Source organism: Gossypium hirsutum, chromosome A05 (genome assembly GCF_007990345.1).
Source record: "Gossypium hirsutum isolate 1008001.06 chromosome A05, Gossypium_hirsutum_v2.1, whole genome shotgun sequence".
NCBI classification, from domain to species: Eukaryota; Viridiplantae; Streptophyta; class Magnoliopsida; order Malvales; family Malvaceae; genus Gossypium; species Gossypium hirsutum.
The window spans coordinates 24,182,703-24,204,061 of NC_053428.1; the positions used below are offsets into that span (position 1 = coordinate 24,182,703).

General features: G+C 33.9%; 2 protein-coding genes, 1 non-coding gene and 2 pseudogenes across 3 annotated transcripts; all 5 read left to right on the forward strand.

Moving 5' to 3' along the window:
- Positions 1–432: 432 nt before the first annotated feature.
- On the forward strand, positions 433–1,220 carry LOC121229504 (WAT1-related protein At4g08290). Its single transcript, XM_041114048.1, has 2 exons — positions 433–691; positions 923–1,220. The coding sequence occupies exons 1-2, from the start codon at positions 480–482 to the stop codon at positions 987–989; spliced, it is 279 nt and encodes a 92-aa protein (XP_040969982.1). The 5' UTR covers positions 433–479; the 3' UTR covers positions 990–1,220.
- On the forward strand, positions 1,098–2,954 carry LOC121228889 (WAT1-related protein At4g08290-like; annotated as a pseudogene).
- A 4,263-nt stretch (positions 2,955–7,217) lies between these two features.
- Positions 7,218–9,493, forward strand: LOC121229502 (WAT1-related protein At4g08300-like; annotated as a pseudogene).
- A 3,397-nt stretch (positions 9,494–12,890) lies between these two features.
- Positions 12,891–15,378, forward strand: LOC121203646 (WAT1-related protein At4g08300). The gene is made up of 7 exons (XM_041114049.1): positions 12,891–13,377; positions 13,479–13,541; positions 13,656–13,772; positions 13,923–14,160; positions 14,262–14,420; positions 14,518–14,669; positions 14,976–15,378. The coding sequence occupies exons 1-7, from the start codon at positions 13,163–13,165 to the stop codon at positions 15,187–15,189; spliced, it is 1,158 nt and encodes a 385-aa protein (XP_040969983.1). The 5' UTR covers positions 12,891–13,162; the 3' UTR covers positions 15,190–15,378.
- Positions 15,379–20,263: 4,885 nt separating this feature from the next.
- On the forward strand, positions 20,264–20,345 carry TRNAS-AGA (transfer RNA serine (anticodon AGA)). The gene has a single exon. It is a non-coding gene; the product is annotated as a tRNA-Ser (tRNA).
- Positions 20,346–21,359: the final 1,014 nt, after the last annotated feature.

The following is a 21,359-nucleotide window of genomic DNA, read 5'->3' on the forward strand; positions in this document are numbered from 1 at the left end:
TTAGTAATAGTAAAATTACACTTTGGCCCTTTAAAAATTATAAAGATATAATCTATTAAAATGATGAAATTGTATTTTTACAATATACAATTTAATTCCGCCCGCTCCCAAATTTTTTTTCTGACTCCACCATTGGACACATGCAATACTATTGATATTCATGCCATCATCAAAGGACACTAGGCATAAGTGTATATGCATTTTGTGTCTTCTACTCCATCTGCCAAAATGAAGGATTGCACTATTTGCTTGGAAGATACATAATTAATTGTCCTTTTTCTTTTTCAAAACTTTGAACGAAATGGAAATTAAAGGCAAAAAGCGCTGCTGTCTAAAGTTTCGTGGAAAATGGACCCTGCAGATTCCGGGTTTGATTTAAGTCCTTTACATGGCTCATTGCATATATATAAGAACAATTTTATCACTTCCTAGTCAAGAATTCAGATAAATCTTTCCTTATCTAGTGAGCTAGAGCAAAGATGAGTGACCAAAGTTCAAATGGACCTTTGAGTGCAAATTTCAGCAAGGCAAAACCTTATTTCCTCATGATATTCTTGCAATTTGGTTCAGCTGGGATGTACATAATCAGCATGGTGACTCTCAACCAAGGCATGAACCGTTACGTGCTCGTCGTGTATCGTAATGCCATTGCTGCACTCGTACTAGCACCTTTTGCACTGGTGCTTGAGAGGTGATCATAATGTTTTGCATGTTACGCACATCCATGCATAAATTACTTGTGATCTATGTTACACGGACTCCAATGTCTTGAATGTGAATATGTGTATGGCACAATTGCTCTAAAACAAAATGAAAAACCGGAGCAACATAGATTTGTTCATGCACCATAAGATAGAGTTATAATTACATGTGGAAATAAAACAGGACTAATCTCATATGCATTTTCTCCTCTTTCTTACAGGAAAACAAGGCCAAAGATGACATTCCCAATCTTCCTACAAATAATGGCCTTGGGATTTCTAGAGTAATCTTTTCCCTCTTCATACTTCTTTAACTTAAAACATATATATATGTTTGTCTTAAAAGTAGAGATAGAAATTACACCTTTTAATTAACAGTAAACACCATTTAACTTCATGGAAACTCCAATCATAAACAACTTCCCTGTTTGGTTCAAACCAAATAAAATTGTTCAACATAATCTATTATGACAATATATTGTGGCATGTCATCCATGACAGGATTCTGTGTTTGATGTCTGAAAATTTGTGTTGACAGGCCAATCTTGATCAAGGCTTCACTTACCTGGGAATGAAATATACATCAGCATCATTTACATCTGCTATTATGAATGCTGTCCCTTCAGTCACCTTTGTGATTGCAGTCATTTTTCGGTAAATTCTGAAGTCCTATCAATCTATATCAGAACAAGACTTTAAGCCAACACAAAAAACCACCTTAATAGCATTTATATATTCACAATGGGAGACTCCAAAATTGTCTGCTCAATATTTCTAGTTTCCAACCACTGAAATGGATTCATAAACTGCGACTGATCTTTGATCTAAGGTCTAGTTTATAACAGAAGCTCCTATTGTTTGATCAGATTAGAGCATATAGAGATGAAGGAAGTACGCAGTATAGCCAAGGTCGTTGGGACCCTGGTATCTCTTTCAGGAGCTTTACTTATGACACTTTACAAAGGCCCTGTAATTGATTTAATATGGTCAAGGCACACAAGCCACAATGGAAGCAGCGGTGACTCATCTGATAACATTGGATATCTGGGACACTATTGATCCTTGTCGGTTGTGTTGCCTGGTCCTGTTTCTATGTTCTGCAAGTAAGTTCTTACATGTCATCCACTAATGAGTGGAACTGTAGGCTTTTTAAGACAAATAACGGAGATTCCTGGGAAATCCCATGTCTAATACAATAAAAAATACTGCAAAACTTTTAACTTTGAGGTAATTAATGAAATTTTTGTTCTTCAAATGGTTCAGTCAATCACCATAAAGAAATACACGGCGGAGATCTCTCTTTCCTCATTGATATGCTTGGCGGGTACTATCCAGAGTTTGGCTATTGCCCTGTTGTAGAACATCGCCCTAGTGGATGGGCAGTGGGATGGAACTCTACGCTTTTTGCTCCATTGTACTCAGTAAGTACGAAACTACGAAATAAATTAAGCATATCCGTATTGAACATATTGTTCCTAAACTATCTAAGTACCTTTAGCATCAAGTATATCATTATGGTTAATCAAATTATAAATACATGCTAATTACTACCAATTATTGGTTTTATGAAGGGTATAGTTAGCTCTGGAATTACATATTACGTACAAGGTATGGTCATGAAAACAAGAGGCCCTGTATTTGTCACTGCCTTCACCCTCTCTGCATGATCATTGTTGCTGCTCTCGGTTCCGCCATCCTCGGCGAGCAACTTCATCTCGGAAGGTATTTGAATCCATTCCCAGCACCATAATTGAACTCACTTCATTTTTATGTACAACCCCAAACAAATATCTAAGTTTTTAATTATTAAGAAAAATGGAATGATGGACCATTAGCATACCTAATCCTCAATTTACTAAACCCACCTTAAATAATCATACATTAAAGAATTTTGGTGTTTGACAGCAATTAACCATGAGCTTCTTTCTTCTTATCTATAGAGGAAAGAGTGAAAGCATAAGAAAAACAACACGTTCTAGGAATCTATTTTTATATGAACATATAAAGCCATGAATTTAAAACACTGAAGGTATAACATTTAAAGTATTTTTATCCTTTTCATGCCTATTCCTTCATTAATAAAATTTTCTTCTTTCATTTCACTATAACATGTAGTATCATAGGGGGAATCGTTATCGCGATCGGCCTTTATTGCGTGTGTGGGGTAAAAGCAAGGATTCTCGGTCACCATCTGCACCTGCAAACGTTGATTGTAACAGCCAGAGCTACCAATTTCTGAAAATATGGTGCTAATGCCACTAAGCTTGACATTGCCACAATTCACAGTGCTCAGCAGGGTGGAAAGTAAAAGACACCATGATCTTAAGAAAAGTAGCATGGATACTTGCCTTTCCTGCATTTTCGAAGTGTACTTATTTCTTAATCTACGTGCATATAAAAGCCTTTCCATTATTACACTCCTCTCTGCAACTTGTCACTGAAATTAACTTGGTACGTTATTTGAATTTGAAAGGGTTGATTATAGGCATGTATCTCATATTTTTCCAATATAATGGCCTAGCCAAAAATTATGGTGGGTGATTGAGATAAATTTACAAAAAATTAGGGTCAAAATTAATAATTTATTTTAAAATAGTTTCAATTGAATTTTTAATTTTGAGAGGGTCAAAAGTGAAATCTCGAGGATCAAATTCATAGCAATGATTGAGTATAAGTTAAATGAGCATTTTAAATATATTCTAGATGACATAATTGTTAACCACTATCACACCATTGCCATATCAAAGTGGGGAATTGCCACCATAAATAATTGAAGATGAAGGTGCTTTCTGGTTTATAATATATTAATATTTATATTTAGTGAAGAAGAATTTTTACGGTGGATTGCATCTCTTTCAGGCATTTCATGAGAAATGTTAATTTCACATGATTTATAATAAAATAGGATTAGCCTCCCAAATTGTCAACACCTTTTTTCATTATCATCTCCACATTTTATGAGAAAATCAATGATCACTGAATCTTAAGTCAAATTCGTGAGGCTTCTTAATAGTGATTTAATTTAATTAAAAATAAAAAATATAAGTATATATAAACACACATTAAATTAAACTTTAAGGTATTTTTTGGATAAATTACTAAAATAATCACTTTTGTTTATTTCAGATTACATTTAGTCATTTATGTTATATGTTTTAACATTTGTTTGTCATTTTTCTGAGCCGTTAATTGCTTAACGTGTAACAGTAAGCTGATGTGACACGTTAAATCATCATTCAAACAAAAATTTTAGTTAATTATATAATGGTCCCATTTTTTGTTTTGAGCAAATTAATTTTTCTTTTATATTTTTTAACTTCTTTTTTCTTTATTTTCATTCTTTTGCTTCTCCTTTGTTTTCTCTTCTTCATTCTTTTAACTTAGTTTTCTATCAGCTTTTCAATTGTTAAAATAGTCCCTATACTTTTATTTTTTGAAAATTTAATTTTTTCGAGTGAGGTGAGCTGTTGACTAGTTTTAACAAATGAAAAACATAGAAAAACTATTGTTAAAAAAATGAGAAGGATGAAAATAGAGGAGAAGCAGAAGCGAATGGAAAAAAAAAAAGAAAGTTAAAATAATATAAAAGAAAAAAATAAATTACTCAAAATGAAAAAAATATAAGGACCAATTGTAGAATTTAATCTAAAATTTTCATTTGAAATGATGATTTAATGTGCCACATTAGCTTACCATTACACTATTGACGGCAATTAACGGCTTAATTTCCAACATGATAATGTCAATGACTAATACGTAACATTTCAAACATAAGTGACTAAAATGTAACAAGAAACAAAGTAACTATTTTAACAGTTTACCCTATTTTATTTAAAAAAATGACAATTGATTCAATTAGCCCATTACTAAAAACAAACTCAAATTTTTCCATTTTTTTAACTCAGTCCAACAATATTCACCAATTCTATCAGATATAGTGGAACAAAATAAGACGGTAGCATCAATCAAAACTTTTGTACAATGAATAAGTTCCATTCTGTATTATCCTTTTACTTATAATCTATGAACCCTATTCCAGCATCTACAATCATCAAAATTTTCAATTGATGAGCCAGACATCCATTTAAATTGATTTACCATGACACAGATGGACAATATTATCCTATATCTGCTTACCTACCAACTATATGAATATAAATTTGTATTCGATTTGAATCTCTCATGATAGGGACAAAAAAGAAACATGCTTTCTTCGTCACCAGGGCCACCCTCTTTCTCTTTTCTTTTCTTTTTTCTCTCATTATGGATGGGCACTCAACAGACAAGGTTTTAGCTCCACACCATATATATAACTCAGCATCTGTCTAATTTCATATCTTATGACGTTGAAAGCTCGAATTATTCCACACCTTTAAAGTTTCAATCTTGTCATTTAATCGTATCGGATTGAGTGGCATAATAGCACTTCTGTTTCAAGTACTGTACGTATTGGATGAGACGAAAATCAGGTTTTGCCAGAAAAAAAAAAAATGTCTGAATACGCGTTGGGTATACGTGTTTAACTGATTTTTTTACCCAAAACGAAAGAGTTGGATAATGGTAACCTTGGGTTTGATTTTAAGTGCAGAGATGACAAGGCAAAAGGGGCCTTGGATTTGTCTAAAACTAGAAGTTAATTAGTTACAACATATAACTTTAAATCACCAATTAAACAATTTACTTCTCTGTCTTAATAATTACAATGAAAACATGTAGAAATCAATGTGTTTGTTTTCCCATTTGTCATGTGGAATTCCACCAAACCAACCTGATATTTTCATGTTGGGATCCAAACACGAAAACCACCAACTTTGTTTTGTCCCTACATTTTAATACTTACGATTATAAATGATCTCTTTTTCCTTGGGAAATTTACACATATAATCCAACAACATTGCATCGACTTGTTTATTTTGTAACAGTTGATATATCTAATTCACTGCTCCCACTCATATTTTAACAATGTTTTTGGTCCAATAGATAGTTAGTGATATGAGGATTCGATTTCCCATGGATTCAAAATATCTATGTACCTTCACTTGTATATCAATAATCATTGAACCATTTAGTTGATATCCAATTCATTTGTTTCTCCATTTCACTGAAAACACCAGAAGGTCCTTTGAGTTTTATTACCATATTAAATTTTTATTTTTTTTAAATGAGAAATCTCTTAGATAAAGGCATAATGAAATGATGAATATTTTCTTGAAAGATGCAAAACCAAAGCAAGCAAAGTCATTAAGAGTGAAGTGAAAAGACAAGAAGCAGGTGGGGGAGGGGGAATAAGAATAATTAAATGTGAATTTTTTATGCAAACATTTGATTTTGAAGTTATATTGAGAATATGTGAAATGAAGTGAGAGATGCCTAATCGATTATTAATCAGCAACCACTTAATCCCATTTGAGATCAATATCTAATCATAAATATTAATTAGAATAGATTAGATTTTACTTTGGGTTTTGACAATTTTAACCAAATAGAATTCAACTCCTTGTTTAGTTGATTTTTGTCAATTTACTATATGATGTGCAAGTGAAAAAGCATATAGGAATGGAGGTGGAACAATTTAGATTTCTGATTTTTAGTTGGATAGAAATTATAACTTTTTATTTTCAAGTACGCATTTAATATTAAATATAATTAATAATAATAAAAATATGAATGTGGTTTAATGTTATAAATTTTATTTAAAAATAATAATTAGACATTACAAATAATTTTTTTTATCCATTTAAATTGATATTTCTTTTACCAATATGCATTTGACTTATGACTTAGTTATAGCATACCGACAATCAGACAAGAATGCCACCAATTCTCAAAATTTTAGTTGATTCGAACTGATGGAAATAAATCCGAATTTTTCATCCATGATTTAGAAAAAAGAAAAGTGAAAGTGAAAATACAGAGAATAAAGGACGGTGAAATGTGTGGATAAAGAGAGAAAGTGAACAAGGCGCAGCAGTTGTTTTTAGAATGGTGGCCACGTAAAAAGGCACATAATTCCTGCATGCATATCATCACATCACCATTAATCTCAACACTGTTTGGCTGTTCATTGAACCGAATCTCCACTTCACATGATAAACAAATCAAACAAATGAGAAATACAAGAAAAAACAAAAAGGCAAAAAGCATCTTATTCACATACACCCCTCTCCTTTTATTTCTTTCAGTCTTTTGGTTTCACAACAGTGAAAGTATAGTGGAATTGATTTGTAATAACAGGAACTGCTTTAAATTATATTAATGGATAAGTCAGATTTATAGAAGGATATATGTGTGATTTTATTTCGTAATAATTAAAATTGATAAAAGTAAATGGGGTATCAATCAATACCGAATTCGTACTGCCAATTGCAATTGCAATACTAGATAGAGAAAGAGGTTGAAAATACTGAATATGGACAACTGAACCACTTGCTTATTTATTTATTATTATTATTGTTGTTATTTTATGTTAGCATTTTCCTCCCTATATAAGAAGGCGAATCCTGATTCAGAAGTTGCAAGCTTCTGAGCTAGTAGTGGAGAGGTAAAAGAGACAGAAAAATGGGAGACCAAACATCAAGTGCTTCAGCTTTGTCTGATGTGTTGAACAAAGCGAAGCCATACTTGGCTATCATATCTCTGCAGTTTGGATATGCCGGGATGTACATCCTTCCACCATTTGCATGAAGCATGGCATGAGTAATTTCATCCTCGCTACCTACCGTCATGTTGCCGCCACCATTGTCATTGCACCCTTTGCCTTTGTCCTTGAAAGGTTCATTTTTTCCCCAATCTCACTACACACTTTCATGTATAGACATGTATATATAATCCCCAGCCTCATTGCTGCCTTTGCCATTCGTTTGTATATGCAGGAAAATTAGGCCAAAGATGACCCTGCCAATCTTCCTCAGGATTGTGGTTCTTGGCTTCCTGGAGTATTGCTCTAAACTTATTGCATCTTTATTTTGCATTTACTAAATGCATGTCATTTCTTGATATATCTATGGATACAATATGAAGAAATAGAGTTGACATTGGAATATGCACAGGCCAGTGCTTGACCAAAACTTATACTATCTGGGAATGAAGTTCACAACAGCAACATATTCATCTGCTTTCGTCAACATGCTTCCTGCTGTTACTTTCATAATGGCCATGATTTTCAGGTACAATCCATCACTTTCATTAACATATGCCACCTCCCACTACACCACACCACATCAGATAACTTAAAAAGTTCCATCATGATGTTAATACCATCGATAAGATTGAAGGAAACTATCATTTTTTTTAATACGAGGAATTATTTATGTCAAATAGGTTGGAGAAAATCAATTTGAAGAAAATACACAGTATTGCAAAGGTGGTTGGAACTGCAATCACAGTGGGCGGTGCAATGGTGATGACATTGTATAAAGGCCCCATTATTGACTTCGTCAAGTCAGGAGGAGCCACACACCATGGCACTAATACTGAATCTGCAGATCAACACTGGGTTTCTGGCACCATTATGCTTCTTGGAAGTATCGCTGGCTGGTCAAGCTTCTTTATTTTGCAAGTGAGTTGAAATAGGTCAAGTCTCTTTCAATAAACAAAATTTATTAAACTATTTAACTGTTTACGAGCTAACGTTAAACGGTTATTGTTTCTGGTTCAGTCCTTCACATTGAAGAAGTACCCAGCAGAGCTGTCTCTTACAGCTTGGATATGTTTCATGGGAACGGTGCAAGATGCAGGGCTGTCATTTATCATGGTTCGTGACCTAAGTGCCTGGAAAATAGGCTTCGACTCCAGGCTTCTTGCTGCATCTTACTCTGTAAGTCCCTTTTCTTACCAGCCATGATGCTCCCGGAAAGTGTTACGAATCACAAGTGCTTAACACTTCAATATAACCCATGATTGATTAGGGAATAGTGTGCTCCGGGATAGCCTATTACGTGCAAGGCATCGTGATCCGGCAAAGAGGGCCGGTTTTTGTAACAGCTTTCAGCCCCCTGTGCATGATCATCACTGCTGCGCTAGGGACTATTATTTTAGCTGAAAAAATCCACCTTGGAAGGTATGTAAGATATTAACAGCAATCTAAAATTTCCAGTATTAAACAATTAGTGTTCTAATTCTTTGCTTTTATTAACCACCATTAAACAATTTAGAAGTCTTATTCATTTAGTGGATTTCTGCATTGGTATTCCTTGTTTCACATTGCTCATTTGTTTCTTCTTTATCTTTTGATTGGTTGATTTCAGCATACTGGGAGCCATTATCATAGTCTCAGGCCTTTACACTGTGGTTTGGGGCAAAAGCAAAGATGTGAAAACTCCAGAACTTGAAGAGAAAAGCAACGGCCTGCAGGAATTGCCAATCACAGACAATGGTAGATCAATGAATGTTGTTGATGGAGCTGCGAAAGCTGTTAACATTCCGGATTCAAAGAACACTTTCAGCACACGAGGAACATAAAACAATATAGATATTTCCTTCAAAATGCTGATATATTTCAAGCAGAGTTTGTTCTTTCCAAGGCGATAAAAACTACTATGTAACCCACCCCTCCCAGAAACTATTTTCTACCTTTAATAATCATCTTTTGATTGTACTTTGAGGCTAATTTGGTGAGTAAAAACCATGAATCAATCGCGGTTTGCTTATGTTTTCCCCCAATTATTCCATTTCCGTACCTTTTTTTTCTTTTTGGCTTAAGCTCATCGGATACTATAGCAAAAAGATCTACTGCAAAAGTCAAAATAACTTGCTCCATGAATTTTACTGCTATCTCAAACTTTCCACGTTCATCATTTGTTCAAGTCTATGGAACTTTTTTTGCTTCTTTTTCACATCCTGATAGCTACATTGCTATATATTTGCTCTTCTTGTTTATGACTTCGCAAGGTGAAGATATAAAAGCTAAAAGAAAAGGTTAAATTCTGCAATTAGTCCCTGTACTTTGAGAAAGTTGTGGATTTAATCCATGTACTTTAATTTGATTATTTCTAGTCCTTGTACTTTTCAAATTTTAAATTTTCAGTTGTAATCAAACAATAACGGTTAAGTTCATTAACTTTTGCTATTTCAAAATTTGATCTCCAAATATATTATCATGTGTATAATACCATGTTAGCTCACTAAAAATCTAATAGATGGATTAACAACGGTCATTTATGTCAAGACTGAAATTTTAAAATTCAAAAAGTAAATAGACTTAAAATGATCCAATTGAATAATACAAACCAAATTTACAATTATACGTATGGTACAAGACTAGTAATTGGATTTAACAAAAAAAATTAATTACTAATATTTGACTAAGGACTAAAATTTAAAATTTGAAAGTATAGGGACTAAGATTAACCAATTAAAAAAAACTAGGATTGAAATTGATCAAATTAAAGCATAAGGGCTAATTTCACAACTTTCACAAAGTGTGAGGACTAAAAGTAGAATTTAACCAAAAGAAAATAGCTTAAACCCATTATTGGTTTTTAACTATTTAATCATACCAACGTGATAATGTTTGATACATTGATGGAATATAATCTAATCAAACAATACATTAAATATAAATCCATTAGAAGGTTGCATTCCACGTTCTTCTTAATAAACCTATTTTAATAGCATCATTTTCTTTTACTGGAAGTCATTCCCTAAAACATATATTATTTATTTATTTCATGGATTATCATTACATTCCAGTCTCTCAATTGCTTGCTTAAACCCCGTTGCCGTTTTTTAATTGTTTAATCATATGGAACATTCCACTTTGTTTATGATTAACCTATTTTAATAGCAATATTTTCATTTTACGAAACTGATTCACTTGAAAACATTTTTTTCTTAAATTTAATTTTATGGATTCTTATTCTCCGCTATATATCTCCCTTAATTGCGGTTGTTGGTTCTTGGGAATGTCACACAAACATACCTGCAGACAAGTCTTCACTAAAAGAATGGAAACGCAAGCCTCTGCGTACACTCCACATGATGGTATTTGAATAAGAATTGGAATACTATGATACACGCCATAACACCAAGTATAAAGAAACTAGACAAGTGGGTTGCAGCTTCTAATGCTATTTCATCCCAACAAATTGGTAGGTGCTCTAATAGAGGAGTCAAGAATTGACAATTCTAAGTTGGAGACCTAGTTTTAAGGTGTCGTGAAGCAATGCCAAACTAGCAGGAGAATGCAAGAAAAACTCTCACCAACACTTGGGAAAACAACAAAAGCGCATGTTGAACTTTCACGAGATTAGTGGTGCTTATACAAGCTTAAGAATTCACAACTAAACAAAGCAAATAAATCGATAGACATGATACCATTTATGCAAAAAAACTACAATATTCAGTACTTTTAAATATACACTAGCTATCTTTAGGCTTATATTCAAATTACTACCATATTCCCTTTTGAAACTTTAACTATAATATCGTTTTGCTTTGATGGTAAATTCTTTTTACTATGAAATTGTACTGTGTACACCATGTATTCGGCCTGGTAGATCATATTAACTAAAATCACTCTTAAAGAGAAGATTCCTCCCCCACACATCAATTACATGCCTTAACCCAGTATTTTAATACTCATCATTGTATTCTTCATATATCCCCACTCATATTTAACAATATTTTTGGTCCAATAGATATTTAGTGAAAAGAGGATTCTATCTCCCATGAATTCAAATAAGTATATCTTGATTGTGTATTAATAATCTTTGAACCATTTATTTTGATTAAAAGTATTTGAATTTCATCATGTCATATTTAAATATATGTCATGATGGACACAACAATTTTAAAATAAAACCTGATAGATAAGGCATAATCAAAGGATGGGTTTTTTTTTTTTTGAAAGATGCAAAACAAGTGGTTGCTCCAAATTTGTGCTACGTAAAAAGGGTAGCAATTTATTGAGAGTGAAGTGAAATGAAGAGACAAGAAGCAGGGGGAGGAATAAGAATAGTTGTATGTTATTTTTTATGCAAACATTCGAAGCTATATTGAGAAGATATAAAGTGAGAGATGCCTAATCTAATTAGTGATTATTAATCAGCAACCACTTAAATCCAATTATCATCTTAAATTCTTATTATTCTAATCTTACGAAGAATTCCAGATATCCGAACTTGTGCAATATTCAGTTTGGGAAGATGCTCTAAGCAATATAAAGTTTGTCTAATCATAAATATATTATTCTTTGTCGACGTCATTTGCACTAATTACATTAGTTTTGTTCTCTGTCCTTTCTGAAAGATGCTACCATTTCTATATTTCTAAGCTTACAATTTATTACCCCTTTGTAAAATCTCTATTAACACCGTATTAACAAATGGGTACGGAGATTCAACCATTTAGATTTCTAATTTTCAGTTTAAAATATTAAATGTAAATATTGATTATGAACGGGGTTTAAAGTTATACTAGTTTGGGAGAGGGAATGACTCACCGTTAACTAGTTGAAGTGATTGGTATTAGAGAATCACTTTTTTGATTAAAGCCTCTTTAATTGTATCGGGTTATTGTGGAATTGGATTGCTTATTAGTAGTTGAAGTGTTGTCGTCTCATCATAATATAGACATTGAGCTATGTATGATTCTTGACGATTGTTTTATGTTACGATCATATGTTGGATCGTTGTCTTTCCAATGGATCTTGTTGGGATATTAATAAAGTAGTCTTATTACATGCAAACCACACTAAATGGAATCTACTCCCCACTAAATACTTTGATTACTATTGATTTGATTCTTTGATACATCATGAGAATAAAGGATCACGAATGAGATGTATGGGATAAATCTATTGACTTGGGTTAAATTATCCCTCGCCTATGTCTTTTGTGTTCGATTTTACTTTTACCAATCAGTTGTATACATTTCACTAACCATGAGTTCTACCAAATCAATTTTTTAACTGTCAATTAAAAGAAAAAAAAAGAAATGGAAAGTGAAAACAAGGAGACCACAATGAGGGTGAATTCCGTGAGTAAATGGTTTTAGGGAAGCAGTTGATTTTGAAAATGATAGCCACGCAAAAGCCACATAGTTTCTTTCTGCATGCAACATCCGCACTTAACCTAAACATAATTTGGTTGTTCAATGAATCCAAACCCACTTCCCATGATAAATAGTGTAATTAAATTAAACAAATGAGAAGTAAAAGGAAACAAAGGCAAAAGAATCATATGCACAGATAGCCACATAAACACCCTCCTTTATTTATTTTATTCTTTTGATTTTCATCAGCAAAGCGATGGTATTCGAAATGATTTGTGATAATGAGGAATTTTTAATCATTATTAGTGGATAAGTGAGTTTTACATTTATGGGAAACACTATACTTGCTTCTATTAACTTATTATTATTATTATTTGTGTTTGCACTTTTCTCCCTATAAGAAGGCCAATTCTGATTTGTAAGTTCCAAGCCTCAGTGCAAGCGGTGGTGGAGAGAAAAAAGAGAGAAAAATGGGGGACCAAACATCAGGTGCAGCAGCTTCCTCTAATGTGTTGAACAAAGCGAAGCCATACTTGGCTATCATCTCCCTGCAGTTTGGATATGCAGGGATGTACATCCTCTCCACCATTTGTATGAAGCATGGCATGAGTAATTTCATCCTTGCTACCTACCGTCATGTTGTCGCCACCATTGTTATTGCACCCTTTGCCTTTTTCCTTGAAAGGTTCATTTTTCTCCCCAATCTAACTACACACTTTCATGTACAGACATGCATAATATAATCCCGAGCCTCATTGCTCCTTTGCCATTCGTTTGTATATGCAGGAAAATTAGGCCAAAGATGACCCTGCCTATCTTGCTCAGGATTGTTATTCTGGGCTTCCTGGAGTATTGCTCTAAACTTATCGCATCTTTATTATGCATTTACTAAATGCATGTAATTTCTTGTTTGCTGATATATTTATGAAGAAATAGAGTTGACAGTGGAATATATATGCGCAGGCCAGTGCTTGACCAAAACTTATACTATCTGGGAATGAAGTTCACAACAGCAACATATTCATCTGCTTTCGTCAACATGCTTCCTGCTGTTACTTTCATAATGGCCATGATTTTCAGGTAAAATCCATCACTCCCATTAACATATGACACTGCACACTACACCACACCACATCAGATAACTTAAAAGGTTCCATCATGATCTTCATATCTTCGATAATATTGAAGGAAATTATCATTTTTTAATCGGTAATTATTTATGTTAAATAGGTTGGAGAAAATCAATTTGAAGAAAATACACAGTGTTGCAAAGTTGGCTGGAACTGCAATCACAGTGGGGGGTGCAATGGTGATGACCTTGTACAAAGGCCCCATTATTGACTTCGTAAAGTCAGGTGGAGCCACACACCATGGCACTACCACCGAATCTGCTGGTCAACACTGGGTTTCTGGCACCGTAGCGCTTCTTGGAAGTATCGTTGGCTGGTCAAGCTTCTTTATTTTGCAAGTTAGTTGAAATATTCACGTCTCTTATTGAGCAAATATAGTTCATTAAAACTATTTAATTGTTTACGCGCTAACGTTAATGGGTTATTGTTTCTGGTCCAGTCCTTCACATTGAAGAAGTACCCAGCAGAGCTGTCTCTTACAGCTTGGATATGTTTCATGGGAACGGTGCAAGATGCAGGGCTGTCGTTTATCATGGTTCGTGACCTAAGCGCCTGGAAAATTGGGTTCGACTCCAGGCTTCTTGCTGCATCTTACTCTGTAAGTCCATTTTTCCCCATCCATGATGCACTCTAAACGTCTTACTAATCAGTAACCATAAGTGCTTAACACTTCAAAATAATCTGTGATTGATTAGGGAATAGTGTGCTCCGGGATAGCCTATTACGTGCAAGGAATCGTGAGCCGGGCACGAGGGCCGGTCTTTGTAACAGCTTTTAGCCCTCTATGCATGATCATCACTGCTGCGCTAGGGGCCTTTGTGTTAAATGAAAAAGTCCACCTTGGAAGGTATGAAATTAACAGCAATAAAACATGTTCCTGCAAAAACTTGCACTTTGATCTTTAACAAATATGTTATGATAAGAAATTTCACTGACACATGAAATAATATTACGGTGCACAATATATCAAAGTTTTAGAGAATATTACTTTTACAGATAGTGACAAATGCACTGTCAAGTAGTTCTCTTTGCTTTTATTAACCATCCATTAAACAATTTAGAAGTCTTATTCATTTAGTGGATTTCTGCATTGGTATTCCTTGTTTCCCATTACTCTCACTTGCTTCTTTATCTTTTATTTGGTTGATTTCAGCATACTGGGAGCCATTATCATAGTCGCAGGCCTTTACACTGTGGTTTGGGGCAAAAGCAAAGATGTGAAAACCCCAGAACTTGAAGAGAAAAGCAACGGCCTGCAGGAGCTGCCAATCACAGACAATGGTAGATCAATGAATGTTGTTGATGGAGCTGACAATACTGTTAACATTCCAGATTTAAAGAACACCTTCAGCACTCCAGGAACATAAAACAATATCCAATATTTCCCTTAAAATTGATATGTTTCGAGCAGAGTAGTTCTTCCCAAGGCGGTAAAAACTACTATATATGTAATCCACCCCCTCCCTATTAAGCACTTTTGTAACTCAATAATCATCTTTTGATTGTACTCTTTTTTTTTCTTTAATAATCTAATTAATTTACTCTTGAGGCTTTAATTTTGTGAGTAAAAACCATGAATCAATCGCGGTTTGCCTATGTTTAAATATTCCATCTCCATACATTTTTCTTTTGTGGCTTAAACTCATCCGATACTATCTACTGCAAAAATAAAAACAACTTGTTCCAGGAATTGTATTGGTATCTTAAACTTTCCAGGTTAATCATTTTTTAAGTTTATCCTAATAGCTACGTAGCCATATATATATATATATATTAATTCTACTTGTTTATAACTTTGGCAACGTGAAGAATATGAAGGCTAAAATAGAATTTACTTGAACCCCATTGTTGGTTTTTAATTGTTTAATCCTACGGAACATTCCACTTTCTTTGTGATTAAACTGATTCTTATTCCCCGATAGCTCCCCTTAATTGCTTGCTTAAAGCCTTAAACCCCATTCTTGTTTTTTAATTGTGTAATCATGTGGAAGAAAAACCACTTTCTTCAAGATTAACCTATTCTAATAGCGATATTCTCGTTTTTTGAAACACATTCCTTAGAACAAGTTTTTAATTTAATAATGGATTCTTACTCCCCAATCAGCCCTCACTTAATTGGTGGAAGAAGTGGTTAGAAGAGGCTAGCTGACATCATATGAAACAAAGAACCAAACATGAGTTAAAAAGAAGAAACAATTGTTTTGGACCGAATTGAATGATACCATCCATAGATTGTTTTAAGATTATTCAAAATCTACATTCTTCACACACAATTTATTATGATATAATAGGTTAAATTTTACTATTAGTCTTTGTACTTTAATTTGATCAGATTTAGTACAACTTTTCGAATTGGTCAAATGTCATTCTTGTACTTTTTTAAACTTTGAAATTTTAGTCCTGACCCAAATAGTAGTATTTAAATTCATTTTGTTAAATTCAATTACTAGCAGATACCATGCGTGCAATTGTATATTTAGTCTATATTCTCCAATTGGATCATTCTAAGTCTCTATAATGTTCAAATTTTAAAATTTCAGTCTTGACGCAAGTTATTTTTGTTAACCCAATAACTGAATTTTTGTGAGTAACACGTGAAAATAGCAAAGCTTATTATCACACCTCGAAAATCGAGTAATTAAATCATGGGCTCGAGTGAGGAATCAGAATTAGTGACATAGAAATTAAAATAAAATAAAATAAAATAAAAGATTAATTAGTTAATAATAATAGTAATTGGGTTAATAAAATATATTAGTGAGGATTAAATTGGAATAATTTTTAAATTAGAGGTCTAATGTGTAAATTAAAAGATTTAATTGAAATAGGAGCTATTAGAATAAGGGAGGCAATAGGAGGGGCCTTAGGGGTAAGTAGCACAAATTTTAAAATTTTGTTGGCTATATAAGACCACCCAACGTCCCTTCCCTCCACACTTTCAACCATTTCAAAAATAATATAAGATCTTAAATAGAGTTTTCTCTCAAATTTCCCTTCATCCTTTTTGTAACATCCCAAAACCCTAAGATAAATTTTTTTCGTGAAATAATATACAAAGAAAGTAAATAATAAGGATGTTAAAGAAAAATGAAATAAGAATAATGTTGTGAAATGTTAATTTGAGTTAGGGATTAAATCGTAAAATATAAAAAGTATTGTGGCCTAATGTAAATATTTGAACCTAAAATGACAAATAAACACTGAAAAGTTAAGGAGCCAAGAGTTCAAATTACCATTTTAAGAAAATGATGAATCTCATAATAGGGATTAATTTGTGTTTTTATAGATCTAATTAAGAAATTCTAAGATCTATGGTTTTAAAGCTTGGTTTTGCACAAAAATGGTGAACCTTATAATAGAGTGCTAAGTGATGATTTTAAAATGATTTTTAACTCAATTTACAATAATTAAGAGGTTATAAACTTGATTTAATAAATCCTTAAAGAATTTGCATGAATCAAATGATTTTTCTTCTTGAGATTGAAAACGAACGTGATTTTTCCGAAAAATGTTAATTAGTGAAATTGTATAAAATTAATGATCTAAATTTATAATTAAACATTAGATATGATGTTAGGAAGTGAAAATTGAGGGTTTAGTCTAGTTAAATTGAAGTAATTTGAAGATTAAAGTCACGTGAGGTGAGCTCTCCAGATTTAGGAGAGTGGCGAGCTGCTATGTTACTAGGTGGCCGCTCAGTCTATTTAAAAATGAAAATAACCTGTATGTTTATGCGAAGCCTCTATTCGTGAGGGAGCATCCACTAGTAAGGATAAGGGGAAGGAAAAAGTGGTGTAGGTTCAGCAGTATCAGCGAGTCAACAGGTGAGTGTTCTTGCACACTGCATCATAAGCACAAGTTCGCATGCTAAGGATAGCCAAGTAAGGCATGCATACCATTCTATTTAATGTGCGAACCCAGTTATGATCTCATGCGAACTCAGTTTACATCATGTAAGCCCTTATAAACCTTATGCGAACCCTGCTATACATGTGCGAACTCTTATATCTATGTGAGCCTAGATGTGTGCGAACCCCTGATTTATGCGAGCCTATATATATATATTTATGAGTGAGCCCTATTTTGCATGTGAGCCACTGCATTATGTGAGTTTCATGTTATGTGCGAACTCATATGTTGTATGCGAGCCCTAAATGTATACAAGCATTATGTTGTGTTATGCGAACCCTATGTTATGTGAACCGATGTTACTGCAAATCTATGTGTATTGTGAGCCCTGCAGAAATTTGAGCTCTGTTATATTGTGAGTCTGATAATATTGTATATTATAAATGTGATAAAAATGATATGTTGACATTCTGAACACTAAAAATCATTGGATATCATTGACATGTCATAGGATTGTGAGTACTCATTTATTTTATTATGTGTTAAGGCATTGTGGCCCGGAGATAATGTTGGAGAGATAAGGGAATGTCGAGCATAGATCCACTCATCATAGACAACGTGATGTGTTTGGAGAGTGTGAACACTCATGCTACACTTACATCGAGATAGCATATGACTCTATGAGTCATTTGGTGTGTTTTGGAGATCCGTTTATCCAATGCATACAAATTATGATTATGTTTCATATTCACAAATTGCCAATATTTCACCATGTCTATGAATATTGTATTGTATGTGAAATGTTACAGTATGTTTAAATCTTAGCATGATTAATGCGTTTTATGTGTTGTATGCTTGAGCATTCACTAAATTTCATAAGCTCACACTCCTTGCATATACCTTACGGATAAACAGTTAGCGGGACTAATGGTGAAGTGTGGCAATCCGGTGATCCATTCCAAGGCAAATCCCTTCGAGTATGTGACATGTGTTTCAAACCTTAAAGTGGAAGGTAATGTGGGACTATCCTAAGGGATTGGAATTAGACTTAGAATTTTAAAACATATTTTGGGGGGGTCTGTTTAATTTTAGATTTTGTACTTTATAATTGCTTGGTTGAATGCATGATTGATTGGATTTTATACATGTTGATTGTTATTAAAGTGAAGAGCTAACAAGCTTATGTAGGTTAAGGAGCTCGTCAGGTTCTAAGGTACGCCCTTACCTTTTATGTATGATAAAGCAAATTAGTGGCTTAGTATGCATGAAACAACTAAGCATAGTGCGAGCTTAGGGGTTTGCGAGTACAGGGTCTTGCCAGTGTTAAGGGATTCACCAAAGCTAGTGTTAGCCAAAGCATAGTCTTCGCTATAGTGCAGAATTCGCCACCAGGATGCGTTCGCCAGGGTAGGTTAGTACACTAAAGTACAAAGGTTCGCCGAAATGGGGAGGCCGGGAGGGCTCGCCAAGTCAGTAGATTCGCCATGGGTATTTGGTTCGCCAGGGAAAAAAAAGGTTCGCGAGTGTAGCATTCCCTAGAGCGGTCTGTTCAGTTGAGGGGAAAACTGGGGTCTAAGTTCGCTAGGAGGAGAGTGGTCGCAGGGTAACATGCGAGCTGGATTCGGTAGTTAGGATGTGAACCAGGGGGTTCGCGGGGCAAGTTGCAACCGGTGCATGTGGAAGGTCGCCAGCTAGAGCTCGCCAGGTGTCTGCGAGGTGCTTGGGGTTCTAGAAGGGGGTTCGTCACAAGGTGGGTTCGTAGGGGTCTAAAACTTGAAATTTTAGTGCTTTGTTCTTATGGTATTTTTAGAAAAGCATGTAATTAAGATTAGTTTTAGTATGATTTATGTTGCAAATGTGTGATGTGCATGGTTGGTTGGTGTGCTTCGTGTTGTTTTTAATGGAAAGTCGTTTCGGTGGCTAATGTGTCGTTCAAAATTCGGGTCGGATCATCCCGGCCAAGTTTGGGACGCCACAATTACACATATGATAATATGTTTGCTACATAAAATTTTAGAAGTACAAAACTTAAATGAATTTAAAAGTTATTGTAGGTGAGGGGTGAAATTTTAGAATTTGAAAAAGTACAAAGATTAAAAATGACCAAATTAAAGTAGAGGGGTTAAACCTATAACTTTTGCAAAGTACAGGGACTAATAACAAGATTTATCCATATAGATATATATAGAAGGGAGGGGCATAGAGAGGAGCAGACAGACACCTTAGTTTGCATATCATTGCATTACTGCAAATTGAGGATTCATAAAAATTGGTAATCTAAACTACCGAAACCGTTGCAAGAACTTGAGCTCAAAAGGGCTGCTAGTTGCTGATGTTAGCAGTCCATTTTACCTTGTAAGAAAATGGTTCTTCTGAACATCAAATACAGAAGTTAGTAACAAAAGGATACACTTATCACTAGCATATCTCTATCCTCACCATCCATAGTCTTAATTAGATGGTATAATCAATACTTTTCATTGCCGAACATATCTTTCTTTTAAAAAGTCCGGAATCCATAAGCTAATGGTTGAGTTTTTTTTTTTATTTCTTTTGTATAATTAATTTTTTATGAAAGCAGTTGCAGGGTTGGTGGGCATGCCGGAGTGGTTATCGGGCATGACTAGAAATCATGTGGGCTCTGCCCGCGCAGGTTCGAATCCTGCTGCTCACGTTTTATTTTTGCCCTTCTCCACTTATTAGCTGCCCAGAGCTCAGTTTTCTTTGGAAGCCTAGAGTGCAAATTACAATACAAATGAGATCTAGTATTTTCTTTAATTCTTAAATGGATATATATAGGTGTTATTTTAAAATTATAGTTTATTTTTTGGGTGAAAGTAAAGAGGGCGTAGTCTTATGGTCCAATTGCACAGCTTAAAGACCACAATTAAGACAGCAATGCCTTGTCAAAATCAGTCTTTAGTAACGGTAATAAGTTGTGAGGAGGTGAAGCCAACTTTAGCAGCTTGAACCCACCGACCACCGACCACTGAAGGCATCAGCCACCCGATTAGCCTCTCAAAAGATACAGTGAAAGGAGATATATCACTGCCTGCTACAATACTCCCTAATTAGCCGAACCAAAAACAATGGAATTCACATAGTCAGAAGGCGCATTAATTATTTGGATAGCCAGCAAACTGTCGCATTCTACCATCACCTTCTTGTACCCTGCTTCCCAAGCTATCTTCAAACCCTCATCTATTGCCCTAAGTTTCGCATGCAAAACTAAACAGCTCCCCAAGAACCAACTAAAGCCAACAATCCACCGCCCCCTATAGTCTCCAAAGACTCCACCAATAGAGCTTACAAATTTTACTACAAGAAAAGAAAATAATTTTTATAAAAAAAATATTATACTAAAAGGGCATAATGAAAATTTTAGCTCTTAACGTTTATATTTTTTGTCAAGTTGGTCCTTATTCTTTTTTTAGATAAATTATTGGCTCTCAACTTTTTAAAGATAGTTAATTTTGACCATCAACTATTCAAAAAGAGTAGAATTGATGGCTTTTTAATGAAAATACTCACTAAAACATTGAATTTTTAACATGGTAGCTTACATGATAATTCACATGTAATTTATGCTCTTTTTTTGAACTTCTATGAAGTTTCTTTTATAATTTTTTTTCAATTTTTTTATTTTTTAATATTTTATAAACTTTAAATTATTTGTTGATAAGTCATA

Excerpts from the sequence above, each read along its gene's own strand:
- LOC121229504 (XM_041114048.1), top strand. The coding sequence starts at position 480 with ATGAGTGACCAAAGTTCAAATGGACCTTTGAGTGCAAATTTCAGCAAG. Across the intron at positions 692-922 it reads TTTGCACTGGTGCTTGAGAG|GAAAACAAGGCCAAAGATGA; the intron begins GTGATCATAATG and ends TCTTTCTTACAG.
- LOC121203646 (XM_041114049.1), top strand. The coding sequence starts at position 13,163 with ATGGGGGACCAAACATCAGGTGCAGCAGCTTCCTCTAATGTGTTGAAC. Across the intron at positions 13,773-13,922 it reads ATAATGGCCATGATTTTCAG|GTTGGAGAAAATCAATTTGA; the intron begins GTAAAATCCATC and ends TATGTTAAATAG. Across the intron at positions 14,421-14,517 it reads TTCTTGCTGCATCTTACTCT|GGAATAGTGTGCTCCGGGAT; the intron begins GTAAGTCCATTT and ends GTGATTGATTAG.